The 24454-nt window shown below is 43.2% G+C and overlaps 1 protein-coding gene across 1 annotated transcript in view; it reads left to right on the forward strand.

Moving 5' to 3' along the window:
• NECAB2 (N-terminal EF-hand calcium binding protein 2) overlaps positions 1-24454 on the forward strand; it is a 1135462-nt gene that overhangs the window by 1030799 nt on the left and 80209 nt on the right. The window contains exon 10 of the mRNA XM_085637926.1: positions 18723-18835. Within this exon, the coding sequence (XP_085494052.1) occupies positions 18723-18835 (113 nt within the window). The remainder of the gene's footprint in view (positions 1-18722; positions 18836-24454) is intronic.

Here is a 24454-nt window from a genome sequence, read left to right on the forward strand (position 1 = left end):
ACCTCTTCCTCTTCCTAGATCCTTCCAAACATGGGGTGGAGCATGTCTACTGATGTTTCAATATCTGCCTTCCGTACCTCTGAAGGAATGTTGTCATGTGCTACTGCCTTCCCATTTCTCAGATCTTTGATGGCTTACCTTATTTCTTTCTTGGTTGGTCTGCTGCAGTTGATGACATGTCCTTGTCCGATGGCTGTATATCTGGTGGAGATTGTGGCACGGGCTGGTTCAGCAGTTCTTCAAGGTGCTCCACCCATTTTCATTGTGGGTCTTCATTACCCATGATTGTCTTCCCAGCATTGTTTTTAACAGGTCTTTCTGGCTTACTATATCTGCCGGCGAATTTCCTCATTATGCCATAGAGTTCTTTCAAGTTTCCATGACATGCTGAATCCTAGGCTACTGTGACAAAACCATAGATAAATCTTCGCTCGTCTGCTCGTACGCTTCTCTTTGCTTCCTTGTTAGTTTGGTGTATTCGCCCAGTTTTTTTGTTGAATTTGCCTAAAATAGCTGAAGTGATAACAAGCACTGGCAAAACCAAAAGGATTCATGTCGCTGCTAGCGTTTTGGCTTTCTTAATGCCGATTTTCTCTTTTTCTTTTTTTAAACTTCATTTTTTGAGGAGCTGCCATACCCTCACAAATGTAAAAAATAACATTTGATAGAAGCAAAAATATTTTTAGGACCTCACAAAACACACGTTACCATAATAATCCCTGGAACTGAATGGAGCTACTTGGTGTGAATGTGGTCTTTGTGAACAAGCAGAATGCCGGTCAAGTGAGCCAAAGGCTAAAGTGGGCTGACACATTACCCCATGCTGTATGGTGTAGTGAGCAGCGGAAAAATGCAGGTAACACAACAATAGACCATTGGAGGAAGAGAGCTGGCTGAAAGTAGGCCTGGGCAGAGTTAACGGAGTTCCACTACACAAAACTCTGCGAAATAACGAAAAAACTCCTCCGTGCTATGCAGAGTTCCACAAGTGGCAGAGTGTGTTTGGTCATGCCGTTCACGTTGATTTTCAGTGCCCTGTGTTGGACCCGTGCTTACAGCACCAGGTGCAGCGCAAGAGGGCGCTGCTTCTTTTCTTGCCACCTGAGTAGATTTTTTTCCGGAGTGGCAGCTTTCTCAACGCAAATGGAAGGTCCATCCACGATCGCCCATGTTGAGAAATCTGACTGCCTGCATTGAGAAATCTCACCGGGAGGTGGATTTTCCTCGCTTGTGCTCGCCAACTTGACGTTGGCGAGGAAAAAACTCAGCTCTGCTATGCAGAGAGAAGTTTTTCAGAACTCCATGTTCTCCACAGAGTGCGGAAAACTCTGCAAACTCCGTGAACGGAGCGGAGTTCACTGTCCAGGCCTAACTCAAAGCCACCAAAAATGAGTGGGTTACATACATACATTTAACAAAATCAAAAGGTATGGCTATTAGACTTGACATCTTTGGCGTGGTTTCCCCTGACTTTTTGCCTCTACCGCCTGTGTTTTGATGCTGTGCTGGATTTCGTTTTTGCTGGCTTAGATGCTTTGGGCACTTTGCCACTACTGATCAGTGTTAAAGTGCAAGTGCTCCCTGTATAAATTGTTATTGTGATTGGTTCTCTCTGATTAGCATATTTGATTTACTGGTGAGTCCCTAGTAAAGTGCGCTGAGTGTGCCAGGTCTGGTAAATCAAATACTACTAGTGGGCCTACAGCACTGCTTGTGCCACCCACACTAGTAGTCCTGAAACGGTAACTCGGACATGCCACTGCAGTGTCTGTGCACAGTTGTTAACTGCTATGTCAACTTGGTATGTGCACTCACTTGCCAGGCCCTAACCTTCCTTTTTCTTACATGTCAATCACCACTAAGTCAGTGTATATGAATGGTAGGACATGCCCTGATGTGTGTGGCATGTCCTGATAGTGAATTACAGCCAATTTTGTTTTTCACTGTTGCAAGGCTACATGTTACCATGGGACCGAATGGGGAGTTTGTTTATAACATCTTATAAACATAACTGGCCCTGGGAACAAGGTAGGAATATAAAGTTTAGTATGCCTCAACTCAGAATGTTACAATGCATCTTTTAGTGAGGGTGTTTTTTACATTCTGTGTTTCAAAATACCACTATTAGAAAATGGCTATTTTCTTGTTCAACGATCCAGTGTGCCTCTGCTAGTATGTGGATTGACTGTCTGGGTTTGGAGTGTCAGAGGCTGGGGAGGAGCAGCAGCTGCAGAGAGCCTGATGAGTCAGGGCTGGGCTGAATAGGCCTTGCTTGTATTTAGAGTAGGGGGAGGAGATTTCCTTTCACCTGAATGGGCCAGGTCTGCTTTCCACAATGCTGTCTCCACCTCCTGCCAGGAAGCTGCACCAGAGAGGACATACCTGGTTTTGACTTCTAAAGGGCTTCTCTGCACAAAGAGAACAAATACCTTTTAGGGTATGAGTATTAAGCTAAAAACCCTGAACTTTAGACTACTTCTGAAATCAAGAGAAACCTTTGCCAAAGTAGAAGAGCTGGAGAAACGGAGGAGAAGTACTGCCCTTGCTGTGTGTCTGGGGTTGACCTGCAGGTGCTGTTTCTGCCAAGGAAAGTAGAAGGACTTTTCGGTGTGCTGTGTCCCCTGCTTGAGGAAAGTCTCCAAGGGCTTGAGTAGAGGCTGCCTCCTGTTTAGAATTCTCTGGGACACAAAGACGTCACCTCCAGCTCTTCTGAACATCTTTGCTGGGAGTTATGACCTGCCAATAGGTACCTGTGACAGTGTTGGGCCTCTGGAGGTTATCCTGCTGTTGGGAGCTGGAAGAAACCTAAGAAAAGCAAGAAAACCTGTTTCCGATGCCGTCAACGACGCCATTGTGATGCCGCAACCAGCACCGGGGCACCGCTCGTGAAGTGAATGACTCACCACCCGGCCTGCACCGCAGCTCCGACGCCCTACTACGCCCGCCGGCGCCTGCAGTTATCGGCCGTGCCCAACGCCAGCGCCCCACTGACTCCATCATTGCCAGTGCCTGCATCCTTTATAGCGGCGCTTATGACCGCCGAGGGCGACTCCACAAACTCGCCGACTTTGCATCATCACCTAAACCAACGCCTCATCGCCAACGTAACCGGGTTCCCCTGTCCTGGACATGACACGTCGCCTCCTCGCGGACACGATGCCTCGCCTCCCCTGTGGCAGCCAGGTAGCCAGCCTCAACATCGGCACCGACGCCTCACTTCCTCGATGACGTGCATCATCACAGAATTTGTTTCCAAGGTACTGTTTGTTTGGGGGTCTGTGTGACTCTGTGCCCGACGCCGCGCACTTTGCGGTCGGCACCGTACTTCGTATTTATTGCTGTCACGATGTTGTAATAGCCCCAGTTGGAGTTATTTGTTTCTGCAAGCCTGGTTTTTGCAATTTCCTTTTTGAAAGTCATTTTTCTTAATACTTGTATGTAAGATTTTTGTCGTTTTGGTCTTGTTGAGTTTATATAAAGTTACTTTATTGTCTAAACTGGTGTGGTGTCCATTTGTAGTGTTATCACTGTGTTACTGTGAGTACACATTGCTGTCTGCTCGTGCCAAGCTACCAAGGGTGTGAGTAGAAGTTATCTAGAGTGTGTATCCCCCTTACCCTGACTAGAAGCAAGGGTCCCTATTTGGACAAAGGTACCTACCTCTGCCAACTAGAGACCCCCATTTCTAACAATGGCTATCTATCACCTAAAAGGTACCACCCAATAATCTCTCCTTGATCATTTAGTATAACATTCCAGAATTCCACCAAAGACATTTAATTTACTTAGGCCTGGAATGTTTCATCTAGGTTTGTCAAATAGGGCAAAAGCTGTCACCAAAAAGACAATGCGTTTTCAATTGACAAACCAACTCATAACAACAGAAGCACTAGACTATGATATCATAAATACCAGTTAGCACAGAAAACTTGTTATTAGGAACCTGAATATTAACGTACATGCACTGGCTAACGGTCATGTTATTTGCCATAGACCACGCTTATCAGAAATTCATACATCCAAGCAAACAGACAAATGGATGACAAGTTGCTTAGGGGCATATGTATCAACCGATTTTGTATTCGCAAACGCTGCGAATCGCAAAAAACAGCGTTTGCGAATACAAAATCGCAAAAGGAGATGTATGTGGCATTTCAGCCTCGCAATCTTAAGGAATCGCTAAATTTGCGATTTCTTAAGTTTGCGTAAGCATTTAAGAAATCGCAAATTGCGATTTCTTAAATGCAATGTAACACGCACCCAAGTTGTGCGATTTCTCCTTAAGAAATCGCAAATTACCACCAACTTCAAGTTGGTGGTAAATTGCGATTTCCTTGAAATATGCAGTTTTTTGCATATTTCAAAGTGCCATGTGGTGCACATACATGCCCTTAGGGCATGTATGTGCACCATATGTGCACAGATGCTGATTTCAGGGGTGCATCAGGGTGTCATCATGACACCCTTGCACCTTTGAAATTATTCTCAATTTGCGATTAGCAAATAGCGAATCGCAAATTGAGAAGGACTTCCCATTCATTGCTATGGGCCTCCTGGCCCATAGGAATGAATGGGAAGGTATTCCTTAATTGCGATTACGCAATTTGCTAATCGCAATTAAGGAATTTTAAGAAATCGCAAATGTTTTGCAATTTTTTAAATACATCCCGTTTTGCAATTCTCAAATAGCGATTCTCAAAAAATCGCTATTTGAGAATCGCAAATGGAGATGTTGATACATATGCCCCCTAGTCAGTAGAATCATTTAATGCCTCTCATACATAATGGTAATTGATCATGCCCACTCTTAAGCTAAAATTAATGCCCACCTGGCAACCAGATGAGTAAATAATTTTTGTAACTTCACAGCTTTTTATATTCCTAGAAAAAACTTAAAGCTGAAACTTCTAATAAAGCCCAGTTACAGTTGTTGGAACTAACATCACATAATTACATTGTTTGATTCGTTTCAAATTGATAACATCTTATATTCCCATCAGCGCAAAACAAAAAGAAAGATACAGCAGAAAAGGCATTCTCAATTAACTGCCAAACAAAAACTATGCCCGGTGTCACTGATACTGCAAAATAAATCCATATCAGAGTTAGTGATAATGAGATTTAAGACTTCCTCCAGAGACAGAGAAAAACAAAAGCCAATTTAAAAAATGTAACAAATATATTCCCCACCGTTAAAACCCATTTAAATGAATGCCAACAATATATGTGACAGACTCCATCTTGTGGCAATTTTTGGCACTACACTATGTACAATCTGCACTGCAGCCTGAATCACAATAGTGCAAAAAAGCAAATATTCTAAACAAGATCAACTTGAAAGAAAAAACAAAATAGCCAATTTAATATGAAAGGGAAACTTAAAATAAAAACCGGAGAAAACAGTAGTGTTTGTAAAATAATGGCAAAATAACACATCCATGAAACATGCTACTTATTCTCATAATGCCTACCGTATTGCACTCTAATACAACAGAGGTGGTACCTGCCTCCTGTTAGTAATGGCGTGAGGTACTGCACCGTCATGCACACGGTGCTGGAAGATGAAGCATGGTCGCACTGGCAATAATAAAAAAAATATCTTACAACACATTAAAACTAGTTTAGAATGACACAAACACAAAGTGGAGAACACCGTATAATTTTTATTTTCAAAGTACGCCATCATCAAATATGGACTTTTCGTATTGACCTCCGTTTGCCCACCCTTAAGCTAACAGTTCTTGCTCCTGACTCCAGGTAATAAAAGCCCATGGTACTGCACTCAGGGGCGGTTCCTCCGCTAAGACAGAGGAGAATCGCCCCACTGCCAATCAGCACTGCAACAAAGGGGGAAAAAATGATAATGCAAGGTTATTATCATTTTATTTTTCCATGCTGAGGCAGTTTTGTGGGGCGGGGGTGTGTATCCCATTGCGGAGGAGTGGTGGCACTCTCTAAGTGCTCTGTTTGGCCAGCCGTCTTGGGCTGGCCAAAGAGTCATGCGCACTTTGCATCTTCTCCACGCAAGCTGTATTATAGCCTGGGTGAACAACATACCCAGGCTCCCATTTCCTGTCTGAGCGCCAAACCACAGTGCTCAGATCAATCACAATGCTGCATTGCCTATTCCAACAGAAGCCAGGAAGAGGACGGAGGAGAGGCGGCGGCCACTGACTGCACTGCCATGCAATATAGTACTTGTGACAGTCTTCTTCTAATAAAGAACACCCTGCCCTACTGCAAAAATAATATCATACCAGCCATGGTCTGTGCCCAAGCATCGTGCCCCCTGAACCTGCTTTACATGGTCTGCCTTGCTGCTGAACAGAATTTGGGTGTAGAGTTGGCATTGAGTATTTCTGCCATCAGTGTCCATTTCACTGTTAATTATGGTTTTCTATTTTTTAATCCGTGGATTTCACATGAACTCCATAATTTCAACATTTCACCCACAAAGATGTAATATAAATGATACACTGGTATTTGACAACCGGCAATGTCATTGATATTGTGATAAAATAAAAATATAAAATAACTTACCTGCAGCTCCGCTCTGCTCCTGCTGATGCTGCCGGCCACCGTGTTGCTCCTTCGAAATGGATGTGCCTGAAAGCACAGGCATCCCACCCAATCAAGATGCTGTTCTCATTCTATCAGAGCAGCACCAGGATTGGTCGGGTGGCCTCGTTTGCCGCTCAGACAGTGCCTGGGAGACTGTGCTGTTTCTCCAACCCAGCTGTGTAAGACAGCTGGGTTGTAGAAATAGAAGTGTGCATGTCTACTTATTGAGCGGCGCAGGACAACGATAAATAAAATTATAATATTGTGTTATCATTTTATTTATCATCTGCTAGCTCAGAGCAGTGGGGTAATGCTCCATTACAGAGGAGCCACACCAGATAGCAGACTTTTTGCATGCCCACATGGTCAGTATTACTGTGGAAAGGGTAGGAGCCCCATTTGCAAGTATGGCGTTACACACTGACAACTCATCGGTGCTAACTCCAAATGGGTCTACTAAGTATGGTACTTCAGGGTATCAAATGAATCACTGTATTAAACCGGAGGTGCTGCTCAAGTCGAATTTAATGTAAATTTTCCATAAGTGGCAACTTTAGAAAGTTGCAAGTTTGTTGCTCAATGATTCCAGTAGCTGCTTAGAATTATACACAAGTTGCTGTCCTCAAGACAGTTTTCTGCCCTCCTGGGGAGAGGTGAAAATGACTCTCAGGAAGAGAAACAAAAGAACTGATAAGGGAAGAGATGTGCCCTCTTCCAAGCAAGATGACCAGAAGGAGTGTGAACTGAAAAGTTGTGCTTCAAAGGGGAAGCTGCATTTGAAGGGCATATGGTAATCACACGTGGAAGGAGCTGTTGGTATTTTGGGATGAAAAAAAGTCGCCATTGTTAAATCATTTTTTCAAGCGAAGTGTAGCCCCCCCAGGTAGCCACATCTCTGGGTTAGGCTAGGGAGCTCCACACACTGAGAGAAGGGTTCTGCCATGTTAGTAGAGGGCATAATAGTGCATTTCTGGCTAGCTAGATGCCATGCTTTGCAGGAAATAGTCCTAAGGTGGGAGGGGACTTGCTAGCCCATTAGCTACTCAGTCGCCACATCCCCTAGTCTTGTAGTGGGCATGAAAGTAGCCCCCAGACCTCAGATCATGTCTGTACTGGAGAGAGGACTGAAACGAGATTGCCCTGCTGTTCCATGGACCCAGCAAAAAGAGGCTGCACCAAGGACTAGCCTGCAGCGGCTGCACCAAGGACTAGCAAAGAACGAACTGTGCCCATGGTGCCCCACTCATGGAAAAGCTGCCTACAAGCCCCAACCAGACAAGGCGACTCCAAGAGTCAGTTGGATGACTCCCTGTTACAGCCACAGGGTCTTAAAAGCTGAAAAGTCTGCACCCTTGAGTGTCCAGCGCCAAGAAGCCAGACCACAGCTGGACAACCCTGAAAAGTTGTACCCAAGTCTGCTTGACCCAAAAGTGTCGCTGGAGTACAATTTGGTCACCCAGCATGGACGTTACTCCAAGATAACAGTGAACCACTGTTTTGCTGTAACCAGAGACCAATGGCAACTGGTTCTGCACTTCATGGCACATCAACCAATGAGGCCAAAGTCCCCTTCTATGCTCATGGACTAAGGGGTAGCAACAGGAAGACCCCCGACACTGGCTCAGCATACATGAGCATCTTCAGCATCCTGCATCAGGACCACTCCATTGACTTTTATGGAGGTTCACTGGACTGGAGACTGCTTAAACCAAGATCTAACTTTTCCACTAGACTGGATTTGTCCCTGTGACTGGCTCCCTATTGGAGTTGGAACCCACAAGAGTGCAGTTATAGTAGTTTTCCATTTACGTGTTGTGGCTAACTCTAAACTGCGAGTCACAGTAGATGGCGAAAATTTATTGCATTGGTGAAAAGCAGTGATTTATTCTTTCTTTAAAAATTCAATGATTTTTATCATTGATTTTTATCATTGAGGTGTCTGTTTAAAGATAAAAATTAAAATGTTCTTATTCAACTGTTTTGGTAATTTGTAATGTTTTACACTTCTTACTTTGATAAAGCCTGACTGCTCTGAGCCACAGCTACCAATATTGTTGTTGTTGTTGTTGATTGGAATTTGTAGAGCGCATAATCACCGGCAGGTCTCTAAGCCCTAAGAGAGAGTCGCTATGGCCCACCCCAGTGAGTGACTGTTGGTCTCAGCGTGTGTTATGTCCCAGCCTCTGTAAAGAGGAGGGTCTTCAGTTGTTTCCTAAAAGGGAGAAGAGCTTTTTCCTTACGAATGTTTCCTGGTAGCTTATTCCACAACTGCGAGATCAAGACCGAGAAGGCTCGACCCCCGTTGGTCATTGTGTTGAACCGTGGACAGGCCAGCCGGCCTGCCTCGGATGACCGGAGGGTATGTCCAGGGAAGTATCTCTCCAGGTGCTCCTTGATGTATACTGGAGCCTGTCCATGAAGGGCCTTGTGGGCAATGCAGACGCCCTTGAACCTGGCTCGCTGTTTGACAGTGAGCCAATGTAGCTGTTGCAACAGAAGTGTGGCCCGGGCCCATCTAGGGAGCTTGAAGATCAGCCTGGCTGTGTCATTCATCGCTACTTGCAGCTTGCCTAACATCTTTTCAGGTAGTCCAATATATAGCGCATTGCCATAGTCTAGGTGGCACACAATCAATGCAGCCAATTACTAAGCTAAGATTTTACAAATGAACCTGGCGGGACATGTTTCAGAATTGTGACTTTATTACACTGTGAGGTCACACGACCACACCAAATAATAAACCACTTTCCTCACAAGGACCTTTCGGTGGTTTTCAAATTCAAGTCAGTTGATCACTCAGTGATCACATGAAACAATTCTCAGATTATCTGAATATTAACTTTTTGGACTTCAATGGTAAGTCATCTTAGACTTGCCACCCAATCAGAACTCAGAGCACCATACACACTGCTTATGTACTTTTTACGTGATCACTAGCCAAGTTGACTTAAATTGTGCATATTGGACTGACACCTCCTGATTGAAATATGTCAGAGCACAGTGTGCCCCAAGAGAGCACACACCTCTCTACAAAAGCTCACCTTGGTATGCCTTGTTGAAATAAGTAAATTCAAAAGACATTGTTTGTTACTAAATCCTCAGACTCTCTTTTCTCATTGAGTGTCCCATCTTTGAAGTTCTCATAATTGGACTGCTGGGGTCTGGCCGTCGGAATCATTCTTTCAATGCTGTACCAACCAAGCACGTTCCAGAGGGCTACATTCAAGTTGCCCATGTATTGGAAACTCAGCACAGCTGTGATTTCTTACGTTTTCTATCATCGAAGCTATGACCTCTGTGAGGTGTAAGGAGTTCCTCATATCTCTCAAGGCATTTAAAATTAGCTAAAATCGAGTACATAATAGTGAATATTCTCCAAACAACTTAAAAAAAACAGAGAAGAAACAACCAACTCCTTTCGGTCTACTAGTCTTATCAACAAGTCCGCCACCCTGAAAGCTCTTGATGATATCTGTTGCATTATTGGTCATGAAGATCCCTGCCTGCTGGTACCATTGGATCTCTCTGCAGCGTTTAATACTGTTGATCGCCACAAGCTGCCAGTAACGTTTGACTGTAGGATTGATTTTTTTGACGTGTTTCTAAATTGGTTTACGTCCCATCCCTCCAGTCAATACCCATTTGGTAAATAAAATAGGTCACAGCATCTCCTCAATCCACCAGAAGTAATACTCACACTCTCATTATTTAACCTCTACCTTAAATGCCTCTTTTCAACATTAAATATTAAAAAAGGTTGCAGTCACTCTATATCACCTGTACGCTGCCGACACACTGTTTTACCAAGAGACCTTGGTTTAACTGATACCATCTGTTAAAGTCTTGTCTCAAGAAAATACAACAGCAAATGACAAACAACTTCCTCCTTTTAAACCCCGCAAAATATATTTTGTACTTATAACCCTAAGGCACCTTCCATCATTAGAGGCCGGTAAATTAAGTAACATCAAGTTGGTGATAGCACCATCAAATGTCCAGTGCTCAGAAGTGGCTGAAACGAGTATGAAGTCCTATATCAAATTGCCTTCACCTGTCATACCAGGAAGGGGTCTGAATTTACACTTAATCTAGTGGCTAAAAGTAGGGGTGTGCATATTGCCCAAAAAAAATATATATATATACATATTACCTACTGGCGGTCGCCAGTAGGTAGATATAGTTAGGACCTATTTTCCATAGGAAATCCGCAACATTCTATTTGGAATAATGTTGGTGCCGATTGACGAATCTTCGCGAAATTTTCCAAACTTTTGGCCAGCTCCAGTCCGCTTCTATCCAGGAAATTTCACAGCGATTCGTCAAGCGGGGGCCGAGAAAAAGGGGGGTCCCAAAATGCCTTTTCCCCATGCATTTTCCCATAGGACCTGTTGACGCAGCTACAGCCCGAACTGCTGAACAAAATTACACCAAATTTGGCAAAGAGGTAGTCCTCAGTTCAGACTCGTGCCTTTTGCATAAATGGTGTAAATCCGTTCAGTAGTTCCTGAGAAAATTAGAGTTAAAAAGATAGATATATCGATGGCCTCGGAGGATCCGCGCACACTCCCCGCACCCAGAGCGCACCCTGCCGTGCACAAGCTGTATTCTAATTGGCTGTCAACACTCCAGATCAGGAAGTGTTGGCAGCCATCTTGTGCCTCGGTAGAACCGAGGCACAAGAGATCTGAAAAAAAGGCGCAAAACGCGACAAGGGGGCAGGGTAGAAACACCCTGACCCCCTAGGCCTGCTCAGGGGGTCCCACAAGGACGTCCAAGGCCACATTATTATTATTTTTTTTAAATCGCGGGATGCGGAAAAAAAATATGAAGCGCGGACTCCCGCGCTTCGTTTTTATTTAGCCCCCGGGGGGGCCAAGTCCCGGGGGCAATTTGTATATTATAATGGGGGCCCAAAGGGGCCCCCCAGCCAGACCGCCATGCCCCGGGGCTTGTTTTTTTTTTTTTTTAAACCCTGTGTGGGGGGGGACTCGAGCCCCCCCACACGCCCCAGGGACCGCCACCTCCCCAGGGCACTAATTAAGTGGGAGGGGGGCCGCGTGGCCCCCCTCCTGGAGCCAAAGATGGTCCTGGGGACCGCCACCCCCCAGGGCCGGCTCCTGCAGTGTCCCGGGGTGCCCATCCCCGGGACACTGCTGTTTACAATGGCGGGGCGGGAGCCTCGTGGCTCCCACCCTGCCATTGCAAACTGCTTTGCTTCATTGAAGCGAGGGCAGGGAAACCTGCTCTCACTTCAATGAAGCAAAACTGATTGCTTTTCCACATGGGGAGCAGCATGTTAGCTGCCCCCCATGTGGAAAAGCAATGCCGGCTCCCGCATGAAGCGGGGAGCCGGCTGGGACCGTGGGGGGATTGGGACCCCCTCACAGTCCCCAACTAGATGGCCAGGCCCCGGGGGATGGGGTCCCCGGGGCCAGTAGTGGCCCGGGAGAGGGGCCACGCGGCCCCCTCCCCCTTTATTAAAAAAAAAACAATGGCCGGCCCCGGGGATGGGGTCCCCGGGGCCTTAAGTGGCCACAGGAGGGGGGCTACGCAGCCCCCTTCCCGATTTTTTGTTTTTATAAATAAATATTGCAGGCAGGCCCTGGGGGATGGGGTCCCCAGGGCCAAAATAATAGAAAAAGAAGGGGGGCTACACAGCCCCCCTTCTTAAAAAAAAGAAGACCGGCATCGCGCCGGAGGCCACACCCTCTCCTTTCATCACTCTGCAAACGCGCCTCCGGCGCGTTTGCAGAGGGGAAACAAATTCTCCTTTAATACTGGGGGTCCCTAGGGGCCAACTAGCCCACCAGGAACCTCCAGTATGCACCAGGGGGCTGTGTTGCAGAGCGGTGTAATGAGGCCACACCCCTTTTTACACCTCTCTACAACGCAGCTCCATGGCGCTTACTGGAGGTACCTGGTGGGCTAGTTGGCCGCCAGGGGACCTCAGGATTCAAGGGGACTTAATCTGCCAACTTAAAACGCACCACGGGCGTGTTTGCACAGTGGTGAAGGTAGGGGGCGGGGCCTAAGGTGATACTGTGCAAACACGCCCTGTGGCGCGTTTTAAGTTGGGGAATTCATTCCTCTTCAATCAAGAGGTCCCCTAGGGGACAACTAGCCCACCAGGTACCTCCACTAAGCGCCACGGAGCTGCGTTGCAGAGTGTTGTAAAAAGGGGTGTGGCCTCTGAACATCTCTCTGCAACGCAGCTCCCTGGCACCTACTGGAGGTACCTGGTGGGCTAGTTGGCCGCCAGGGGACCTCAGGATTCAAGGGGACTTAATCCCCCAAATTAAAACACCCCACAGGGCGCGTTTGCACAGTGGTGAAGGTAGGGGGCGTGGCCTGAGGTGATATGTGTGCCAACACGCCGTATGGCGCGTTTTAAGTTGGGGAATTAATTCCTCTTCAATCCTGAGGGTCCCTGGGGACCAACTAGCCCACCAGGTACCTCCAGTAAGCGCCACGGAGCTGCGTTGCAGAGTGTTGTAGAAAGGGGCGTGGCCTCTGAACACCTCTCTGCAATGCAGCTCCCTGGCGCATACTGGCGGTACCTGGTGGGCTAGTTGGCCCCCAGGGGACCTTAGGATTGAAGAGGAATTAATTCCCCAACTAAAAACGCGCCACAGGGCGTGTTTGCACATGTCTCCTCAGGCCCCGCCCCCTTCCTTCACCATGGTACAAATATTCCTCTAAAATCAGCCGAGCTACGAATTCCGATTTACTCACCTGTTATCAGGAGAGAACCCAGGGCTGCATCTTTTAGCCCAGCACTGACTCTGAAAAGTAATTCTAAGCGTACTTACCAGTAACTTGTATTTCCTTCCATAGGAATCCATTGTATGGTTTTCACCAGAAAATTTTTTGTGTCCAATTTTGAAACGTACAAATATTCCTCTAAAATCAGCCGAACTACGAATTCCGATTTACTCACCTGTTATCAGGAGAGAACCCAGTGCTGCATCTTTCAGCCCAGCACTGACCCTGAAAAGTAATTCTAAGCGTACTTACCAGTAACTTGTATTTCCTTCCATAGGAATCCATTGTGTGGTTTTCACCAGAAAAGTTTTAAGTGTCCAATTTTGAAACGTACAAATATTCCTCTAAAATCAGCCGAACTACGAATTCCGATTTACTCACCTGTTATCAGGAGAGAACCCAGTGCTGCATCTTTTAGCCCAGCACTGACCCTGAAAAGTAATTCTAAGCGTACTTACCAGTAACTTGTATTTCCTTCCATAGGAATCCATTGTGTGGTTTTCAGCAGAAAATTTTCCAAGTGTCCATTTTTAAAACGTACAAATATTCGTCTAAAATCAGCCGAACTACGAATTCCGATTTACTCACCTGTAATGAGGAGAGAACCCAGTGCTGCATCTTTTAGCCCAGCACTGACCCTGAAAAGTAATTCTAAGCGTACTTACCAGTAACTTGTATTTCCTTCCATAGGAATCCATTGTGTGGTTTTCAGCAGAAAATTTTCTGTGTCCATTTTTGAAACGTACAAATATTCGTCTAAAATCAGCCGAACTACGAATTCCAATTTACTCACCTGAAATCAGGAGAGAACCCAGTGCTGCATCTTTTAGCCCAGCACTGACCCTGAAAAGTAATTCTAAGTGTACTTACCAGTAACTTGTATTTCCTTCCATAGGAATCCATTGTGTAGTTTTCAGCAGAAAAGTTTCTAAGTGTCTATTTTCAGAAAATAAAAATATTCCTAAAGAATCGTCTGTATGACTTAAACACATTCTTTCAAATGTTTACATGAGGTTGGCCAGTGCTGGATCCAGGATCCACCACTGAGTTACAAAAAGTAACGATAACACTACTTACCCGCTAAGTGAATTTTCTGCCATAGGATAACATTGGTGATTCTATGTGAAACATTTTCTAAGTGTCAACTTTTAAAATACAATAATATTCCTTAAAAATAACTACTGTAACCGAAACACTTTTACTCAACTGTTTACAGGAGATGTCCACGGACTGAATCTAGTATCCAGTCCTGTTGTTAGAAAAGTAATCCATAAAGTAACTAATTGCATTTAACTAGAAATTCACATTGAGCTCAATGTTGCTTTGTGTTTGAAATTGTGTTGGCCATTGCAACAACTGTAACTACTGTACTTAAAAGTCTGTTGCTTATTTGCCAAGCATTTAAACTAAAGTAATTCATTCTGAGAAAGTATATTTTGTATTGCAATGTATAATGTAATTATAATGTAATTAAAAACTATATCTAAAAATAAATAGTTTAAACAATTTTGTAAATCAGTATAAAAAAAAAACAGTATAACAATTAATACATTAAAAATTGTCATTTACAAAACCTTTGAAATTCACTGAAAAAACCATAGGTTTCAGGCCTGATATAGTTAGGAATTAGCATTTAAAAAACCTTTGAAATTCACTGAAAAAACCATAGGTTTCAGGCCTGATATAGTTAGGAATTAGCATTTAAAAAACCTTTGAAATTCACTGAAAAAACAATAGGTTTCAGGCCTGATATAGTTAGGAATTAGCATTTAAAAAACCTTAGTTACCTGGACATTTCACTCGAACAAAACCATTGAAATTCCTCCGATATAGTTAGTTGTACTAACTACATCTCGGGCGCCCGCAATCCACTGCTGATGATTTCACATATTACATCATTCATGACATGGTCAGTGACATCACTGATGACATCTCAAATGACATCACTGATGGCATCATCCACGTGACAATCAGATACACCTCATCATACACTAGTATAACCTTTCATCACTCACTGTAAAATACAGAGTGCCAGATTTAAAACCATTGACACACCAATACAAGTTTCTAAACACCCACTCAGTGATTCCTAGAGCTATATACACATCTAATCACTTACCTATAGATTCACTCATACATGCTGTCAATGATCAATAGAACACTATCACTTATATACCTATATCGGCATTACACACCAGCACACATTCTAATCACTTATGAAGTCATCCTACTCACTTATGCAAACAATGGATCATACTTACTTTTACTTACCTATACACTAATAAAAACACCACTTCATCTATTCATATAGATAATAAATCATACTTAGTGTGTTATAAAAACACTATTACAAGTATACAGTTATCCATACAGTCACTCATACAATCACTGAGTCATATATATACTTATTTATATACAACAACTGACACATACACTGGCTTTTATTTTCCTAGTTTGTTGGACATGTACCATTGAGACATGTATTGGCTCATCACCACACCCATAAAGATATTCACTCACCCAAACAACTGTTATAACATGTAGTTTTAACTTCATATACCTACTGAATCAACTATTCACACATCTTTGGGCAGTCACACACCCCCCACCGAACCACACACACATTCAATCTCCCATACAAATACTCAGTTAACTAATCAATAAATAATATAGACTTTCACGTAGCTATAAATTAGTCAAGTAAACAGTCAATCACACTGCTACTAAATCCACCATCCAGATATTTATATATCCACTCATTCTTCAATGTAAATTGCTATATATATATATAATACATATTTAAATAACGAACCAAACCACATTCACTGGATGATGTCATCAGTGATGTCATCAGTGATGTCATTTGAGATGTCATCAGTGATGTCACTGACGATGTCATGAATGATGTAATATGTGACATCATCAGCAGTGGATTGCGGGCGCGCGAGATGTAGTTAGTACAACTAACTATATCGGAGGAATTTCAATGGTTTTGTTCGAGTGAAATGTCCAGGTAACTATAACACCCCTAAAACCTATTGTTTTTTCAGTGAATTTCTAAGGTTTTTTAAATGCTAATTCCTAACTATATCAGGCCTGAAACCTATGGTTTTTTCAGTGAATATATAGATATATATATATGTCATCAATTTTTTTAAATCTTTGTGAACTTCATGAAGTTTACGAAGATACGCAGGAAAAAAAACTTAAGCTTAAAGAAACTTAAAGGAGGAAAGCTCCAAGAATTAATGCTGTTGTTGGAGAATTTCTTGCTATACTTTTTTCTGAGAAAATTCTCTTGCAAAAATGTGTTGTACCACTATCTTTTTCTGCAGCAGAAGATGGGTGAGGTTGATTGATATGAGATTTGCTAACTTCACACACTTTCAATGGGGGAGTTTGAAACTTAGCTCACTCCTAGACTTTGGCGAATAAGGACATCCACCAAAAAGCCCAATTTAGAGTGTGTAGAGGGTTTATACAGTTTGCATATGGCAGACAGGACATCTGAAACTGTTCAGAGTGGATGGTCCACGTTCCACCAGTCTCTAAATAAATTCCTGAAGATTTTGCTATGAGTAGGTGTGACTTCTTGTAGTATCCCTGAATTCCAGGAGTAACACGGAATACTAAAACAGTAAGTAACATCTTGAATGTGTCAAATCCTTGAACCTCACATATCGGTCAGGCAGCCCTATATAATGCATAGTTTACAGCCTTATGAAGGACCAATGTACATGTCTTTACTTAACCGTAAATAGTTGGTAGTAAATGCATCACGGATTTACAGAGAGTCGACTTTAGATTTGGGTGGTGAGGCAAATCCACCACTTTCTGGCAGAAGTGCTAAATCTGGACGAGAATCCAGCAGTGTCGTGAAGGGAATTCCTCCAGGGGATTCTTCTCTGAATTTACCACTTCCAGGGGGTTTTCTATTACATTCCTAGTACAAATCATGGTGTTAGGAATGCAGAATTATGAATCTTGGGACCCCATTACACACACTACTGCCAGGACACATGTACCACTCGCAGTGTACAGGAGCCTCAAAGCCCCTTTTGTAATACTGATTGTGCATATATTTAAAATGTTCTCAATAAGGAACATTCTACGAGTTGACTTGAGGGTGGTGAAAATGTACTCAACTCTAAAAGTACTATGTATTTTTCACTTCCCCTTCTAAGTGGTTGACTATGCATAGTGCCCGAAGAAGGATCCCAGGTGCCCTGGGTGCACATCCTGATTTGCACTTTTAGACTAAACCCTTTTGGGCAACTTTTGACTTACTCAAAATCCCTCGGGCTTACTGATGCAGAGCCAAGCAGCATGGCAAGAGCCATGCCGCTGGGCTATGCACAAGGAAACCCTACACCCATTCTTTGAGAGCGGGGACAAGAGTGCCGGCAAGAGGATGACCGCAGTATGAGGCCATGATGATAACCACTCAGAGAGCCTGGTGCCCCATGAACGCTAATGGCAACTCCTCTGTCATGGTGTGCAAACCTCTTTGTAGTGCAGTGCTTTGTAACATAAGATGTGCCAGGGCTCTAGTCTAGAGGCCACTGCAGCTTTCACCACCTATAGCACCTGCCAGCAGTGCCAATGACAGTACCTACACCACTACTAACCAGAACACTGCTTCAAGTGTGACAATTCAGCCTATTCCAGGCCCCTAAAGCTATAACGATAGCTTAGGTGGCATGTATTAGCTGTGTTTAATGCATACTGAATTAATAAACAATTGCTGTTCTGCTCATGTCTAAAATATACAAACAGCGGCACCATGTGGCAGCTGTAATGAGAGCCAGTGTTGACAATTAAGTGCGGGTGCCGACAATTAAGTGCCAGTGCCGAGCACCGGGAACCACCGGCTCCAATTAAGCACTGCTGTAGTGCAACTGCAAGTGTGGCTGTGCTGCGGGGCTTCTGCAATCCCTTGCACCACAGACAACTGCAATGGGCACAGAGAGTATTTTTAAAGGAAAAAAGACATAGTATGTGAGCTTGTTTTGAAAACTACAAGAATCTGAAAACCTCAATTGTAATTGATTAGGGGCGAAGCCAACCCACCAGCAGTTTACTGGGGGAGCACACCCCGGTTGGGTGCAGCACACCAGGATATGTGGCCTGAGTGTGCCACAAATTCCTATGTAAAATGGCCACTTGAAAAGCGCTTTAGAACCTCATCATGGGAAGTAGGCGCTATACAAATGCAATTTGTATCACAATACAGTTATTTGGAACATTTATTTTAAATGCTAAAACCAGTGCATTATGATATCGCATATTAAGTAGCCTTGAACTGACCAATAAAAAATGAAGAATGAAAAAGTTTGATCTGAAGTATAGTCTTTAATATTGTTTGCGTTTAACCAAATTTCTTTTGATTTTTGTTGCAGTATCTCCTTTTGGTGCGACATGAGATGAATGTAGCTCCAAAACATGTGGGGGAATTTTGCAGCTCCCTGAAACAGTATTTGAAGAATGCTGCGGGACAGAGAGATTGTTTCCAGTAAGTACAATGTTTGTGTATTCATTTCCGACCACAAGTTACAAGAATCAGTTCTGCAGTCAGAGATCCTTAGAGCTTCCACAACAGGACAATTCCTTGACGCAATCGAGCTACACACAAAAAGAATCAAAATTTGAGGTGGTCATTTCACTGGTGCTTGCTGTCCCTCCCGAGTGTGTCTTCCATACTCACCCTGTGTCTTCAGATTCTTCTTCTGAATAAGTACATAAAAACAACTATGATTGTAGGTTATACGATACAAGTTATTAACTGAATAACAACATATGACTCATTCTCTTCCTTCAAACACGCATTGACAAAGCCAATAGGGCTGGCGCTCAGTGGCGGCTTCTCTGCTAAGGCGGAGGAGCGTCACCCCACTACTTTTCAGCAGTGTAAATAAAGGAAAAATAAAATATTAATTTGTTGTTATTATCATTTTATTTTAACATTATCAGCTTGGTGGGCCGGGCTGCTCTGCTCTCAGAGCTTGGGGAGAAGTGGGGGGCACTCTGTAGGTGCGCATGCATGTTTGGCCGGCCGTCTTGGGCGGGTCAAACAGTCATGCGTACTTTGCATGATCCCCCGCCCAGGCTAAATTACAGCCTGGGGGGAGACATGCCCAGGCTCCCAGTCCCTGTCTGAGTGCCGAACCATGGTGCTCAGACCAATCACAACGCTGCATTGCAATGTTGTGATTGGCTTAGGGGAGCCTGGGTGCTTCCTGTTCTGGCCTTAAGAGATGTGGAGGTGAGACGCGGCGATAAGGTCAGTTTATTTATTTTTTTCTTTGACCCCCTCCGCCACGCCACCCCATATCCATGCCAGACGCCACTGCTGGCATTGTCTGTCAGTCTTTTGACTTTTTTAATGCTCGTTTTTGCAAAACTTAATTTTTTGTCAATCTAAACAAATTATTGCCAAAAGTGAAAGTATTTTTTTTAACACATTGTCATAGGAGTCCCTGACACTGAAATGATCTACTTTGTGTGTGGATGTGCTCCTTATGAAAGGGCAGCACGCCATCACTCACAGTGAAGTTTGCCAATGGCTGAGGTGGCCTGACTCACTGCCCTGTGTTGTATGCTGTGGTGGATGGAAGAAAAATGTGAATAACACATTATCAAAACTGAACAAAGAGTGCTAACTGAATGCCCCTTTAAGTCACTATATTATAACTATAATTTTAGTAAAATCATAAAGTATTGGCTAACGTCAGACCTAAAAAGGGAGGGTTGCATATATCTATGATGTGTCTCATTCTGTCAGACAAGCCAGTCTTCTGTCTAATTGCGATCATGGATGTGGGTGTAGCTCAGGGGCAGCTCAAACTATTCTTTTCACAAATATGGTGTGGCATTGGTATATACCTTATTTCCCCTAAATATTCCAGGCAGTAGCATTTACCTTCTGAATGACCATAGGAGCACAGTTGTATCTAGTTCCCCATAGCACCTTCTAGAGAACTGTTTGGTGAAAAGTTTGCCATTTTTAAGATAGAATCAGGATCATGATACTCTGTCCACTTTTACAGGGATAGGTCCAGGGCCGGCTTTAATGCTGATGGCGCACAGGGTGACAATTTATGTCGGTGCTACCAACCACCCCCACACCCCCCCAGGATATCCTTCTTCACTGACTCTCTCACTACCACCCTCCGCCAATGCTTTGGTCTCTCCAAAGCCCCTCTCTCCCATACATTTCACTTGTTTTAAACCACTGTTTGGGGTTGGCGTAATTAATAAGAATGTATTTCTACTAAAAAAAAACCTTTTCAGCAACATTAGGAATAGAGAATGAAAGGCTGTAGAGAAAACATAACCTGCTAGCCTATACTATGCAGTTTGCATGCAGCTCTAAGATGACAGTTCATAGGTCACTGTGCTATATTAAGACTGAAACTTATGACCTGGAGTAAAAAATGAGGATCTCTGTGAAAAAAACAGTAACCCACTGAGCTATCCACAGAAAATACAGTTCTGTGATCTGCAAAGTAAGTACATGTTCTTAGTCTGCTACTAGACAAAAATCCAATCTCTCACCAGCAGGATTATTAATCACCAAGTTATCTTGACATTTGTACTGTTGCCTGAAATCTTCTGGGCACAGAGGAAACTCTGCAGCAGGTGCTTTTAAACTCATACCTCATTTCTAACTACAGTGGCCCCCAAGGTCTGCACCAGGTGTGACTGCACCGGTCGCACCACTCTAAAGCCGGCCTTGGATAGATTTTAATTTAGTGAGAGCAGAGTGTGCCTTCCCCTTTGTGCGTGTGTACACCTCATGCCCGAACTAACTAGCGTACAACCAAGAAAACAAAGTACTCCATGTTTCATGTATGACAGTTTCACTAACTAAGGGATTGGCGCTAAATTATTGACCCTTGCTCTATGTATTGACAATATAACTTTGCATTGTCCCTTGTAAAAGGGCCATGAGCGTAGGCAACACTATGTGCAGATGCGCCTGACCTCAGGGGCACAAGCTCCTGCACTTGCCATCTGAATGGCACTCTGTGGATTCTGCTCAGATGGCTTGCTGATGACAGAAGGGCATGGGAGTGTGTGCCCTGACTGTTCCTTTCTTCATCCAGGTTTCTGCAGAGCACCCTAAATGTAAAGAAACATAATGTTTAGTGTCTAATTGCAGACATTTGACCAAGTGAGCTGGACTTACATCTTGGTATCAAGTAATAGTAAAATTAAACGAAAACACCTAAAAAGAACTGCAGAAAATATAATACATTAAACTATTTAATGTTGCAAACATGTTACATATTTTCCTCTTGAAATTCCCAAAAATATGAAATGAAGGTTTACTCTCAAGGAAATTCTGTCAATACTTTGGAATTTCAATATGAGCTAATCTGTTCTATGTGTCGGGTTTGTTGGCATTACAGGATGAATCCACCTGTAAAAAAAATAGTGAACGCATTTTTGGATATTCAATAAACGTTTGGAAGTAGATTCCCTTCCTTAATAAATACTTAAAGAAGTACCCCTGGCAGGGGCTATAGTAAACGTGTGTTTGTGATAGGAACTAGGAGGAAACACAGCCAGAAGTTATGGAGGTGAGGGGAAGGAGTTTGTTTACAGGCAAAAATAAATAAAACCTTCAAATAGTTTTCTTGCATACTTGCATTTCATTTCTGCATGTATGCATGTGCATCTCTTTCATCCTCTTGTGTTTGAATTGAAATGTATGTGTGAATACTCCTAGAATCTAAAACAGACATAGAATAACTCTTTTTAAGGAGTTCCAAAAAGCTGAACATGTATTTTAAAAGTGTGCATAAGGCTTCAGTGTAAATTTGTGACATTTTCCAAGCAGCTTCTGCGACTTATGAGCCAAATATGAGTCTTTAGTCCCATATGAGAAGGGTGCACAGCTCTACAGTACATGAACTTGCCAGGTAAACTCTGAACACAAATATGCATAATAAATAATACACATATGTGAGGGGTGGGGAGAGGGATGAGACACTTCTAGAAGCCCCTGGCTAGAGCTCGCTGGTGTGTGCCTGTAGGAGGGAAGTATTCTTCGTAAACAGTTTGTTCACCGTCTCATACAGAGAGATTGGACACTGCTATGGGCCAACCAGGTCCAAATTTAAAACAGATACTACTTTGTGCCTTTACCTCCCTTTTAGTAGTAAAGGAAGCCCTTGTAATATGATGTTGCCCAGTGGCTAAGCTGCATCTTCAGAACCTGGGGTTCTTGGTTTGAATCCTGGCCTCTGCATTTGACTGAAAATCGTGTGATTCTGGGCATGTCACTTACTCTCCCTGTGCTTAGAAATATAAGTCTGTGGAATGCAATTGTAAATATGTGAAATACAATATAATTGTGTACTTCAAAGATGTAAATCCCCACTTTGTGTACATTATCTTGTATTGTCTCGCAACACCCCCATTAAGTCCAGCACTTGGTTGCGCTCTAGTTAGTCCCCACTTGGTAGACATGATCTTGTATTGTCTCACAACACCCCCATTAGGTCCAGAACTCGGTTGTGCTCTAGTTAGATATTATATAAGTGGCAAAATATAAGAACATACAAAAAATTATGTTGCTGCTTGGCTACACTGTACCAGATTCCTTGGCTGTTTATAGAACCAGGATCACACTGAAAGGGTGACATGTATTTGGACTTTTGGGGCCAGGAAGGGCCAGAGGGCTGGCATCTCTACTCATAACATGTAAAATTGTGAGTAAAAATGGCTTTCTTCAAAACGATACTAATGACCGGTTAAAAAGTATGGACAGAAAAACATGTTGCCAATCTTGAATTCAGTAAGATACTAAATGCATTAGCCTAAGAACAGCAAATAAGGAATGCATAGTACCTGTATTCTTGGACTTAGGGCTTGAGTTCAGATTGGTTGATAGGGTTTATGTTCTGATTGGCTCCTAGAGCGAGGGTTTCAATTGGAGTAGGACAAAGAGCTTGAGTTCATATTTGTAGGAAATCACTGCAAAAAACAGAAATTCATAATCTCACCATGGATGGATGTGAATCCTTGATGATAAGTTGTCACTCCACTCTATAACTTTTTCCTACTTCCTAATACATAGACCACCATGCATCAAGGCCAACTTTAAAGATGTCTTGCTAGATACAGTGACCCATCAAGACCATCCAAACCTATACATTCTAGGAGATCTCAACATATGGTTTGGCAAGAGAATCGAACCACATCCACAGCTATCACAAATACATTTGAAGCTTTCAACCTCCAACAAATCATTTCTGGCCAAACTCAATGCACAGGACATACTATAGATATCATATTTGCACCCTTTGAACAAGCCACAGTAACCGATAAATCCCCTGTAAGCCGGAGTGACTACAACATCATCACTTTCAAGATCAATACACCTATCAAAGACGACACCTGAAAGACACCAAAAATCAACAACAACAAACACTCACACAGAAATGAAAAACACTAGACATCCACCAACTCAACACTCAGCTTGAAAGAACCCCAATAACTATGCTGCCAAAAGACATACACATCTTTCACAACTGAATTTCGACTGCACTGGACAAAAAGGTACCAACAAAAAACACATCCAAAGTTGACCACAAAAATAACACCACATGGGAAGAATGAGAAACCAACTCAACATTCTGTAACACAAGTGAAAAAAATCAGGAAATGGAACAGACAGAAGTATGCTATGCCACTATAACAGAGCATACAGAAGAGCCATTAGAGCCACAAAATACATCACTACTCCACACACATAACGGAAGCTGACTGCCCTTCTAAGGAGCCCCAGAAAGAGCTCCACAAATTCTAACAGAATTCCACTATCCAGAGCACCAAAACACAAAAACATCACAATCACAAGAATTCTGTGACAAAATCTCAAATGAATTAGGGCCAGATGCATAAAAGGGTTTTGCCCATTCTGTGTCTATGGGAAAATGTGTTCATGCATATGGCCCTTAATCTCAAAAATTAAAAAGATAAAAAATTGCCTTAAGGAGAATGCAGACAACACCACAAGAGCATATGACCTAACCACCATAGAAAAGGGCATCAATAACCATCCATCAATACACACTTTCAATACCTTGTCACAAAATGATTTCCTTAATATTTTTACTGCAGC

This window comes from Triturus cristatus, chromosome 12, assembly GCF_964204655.1.
Source record: "Triturus cristatus chromosome 12, aTriCri1.1, whole genome shotgun sequence".
Lineage (NCBI taxonomy): Eukaryota > Metazoa > Chordata > Amphibia > Caudata > Salamandridae > Triturus > Triturus cristatus.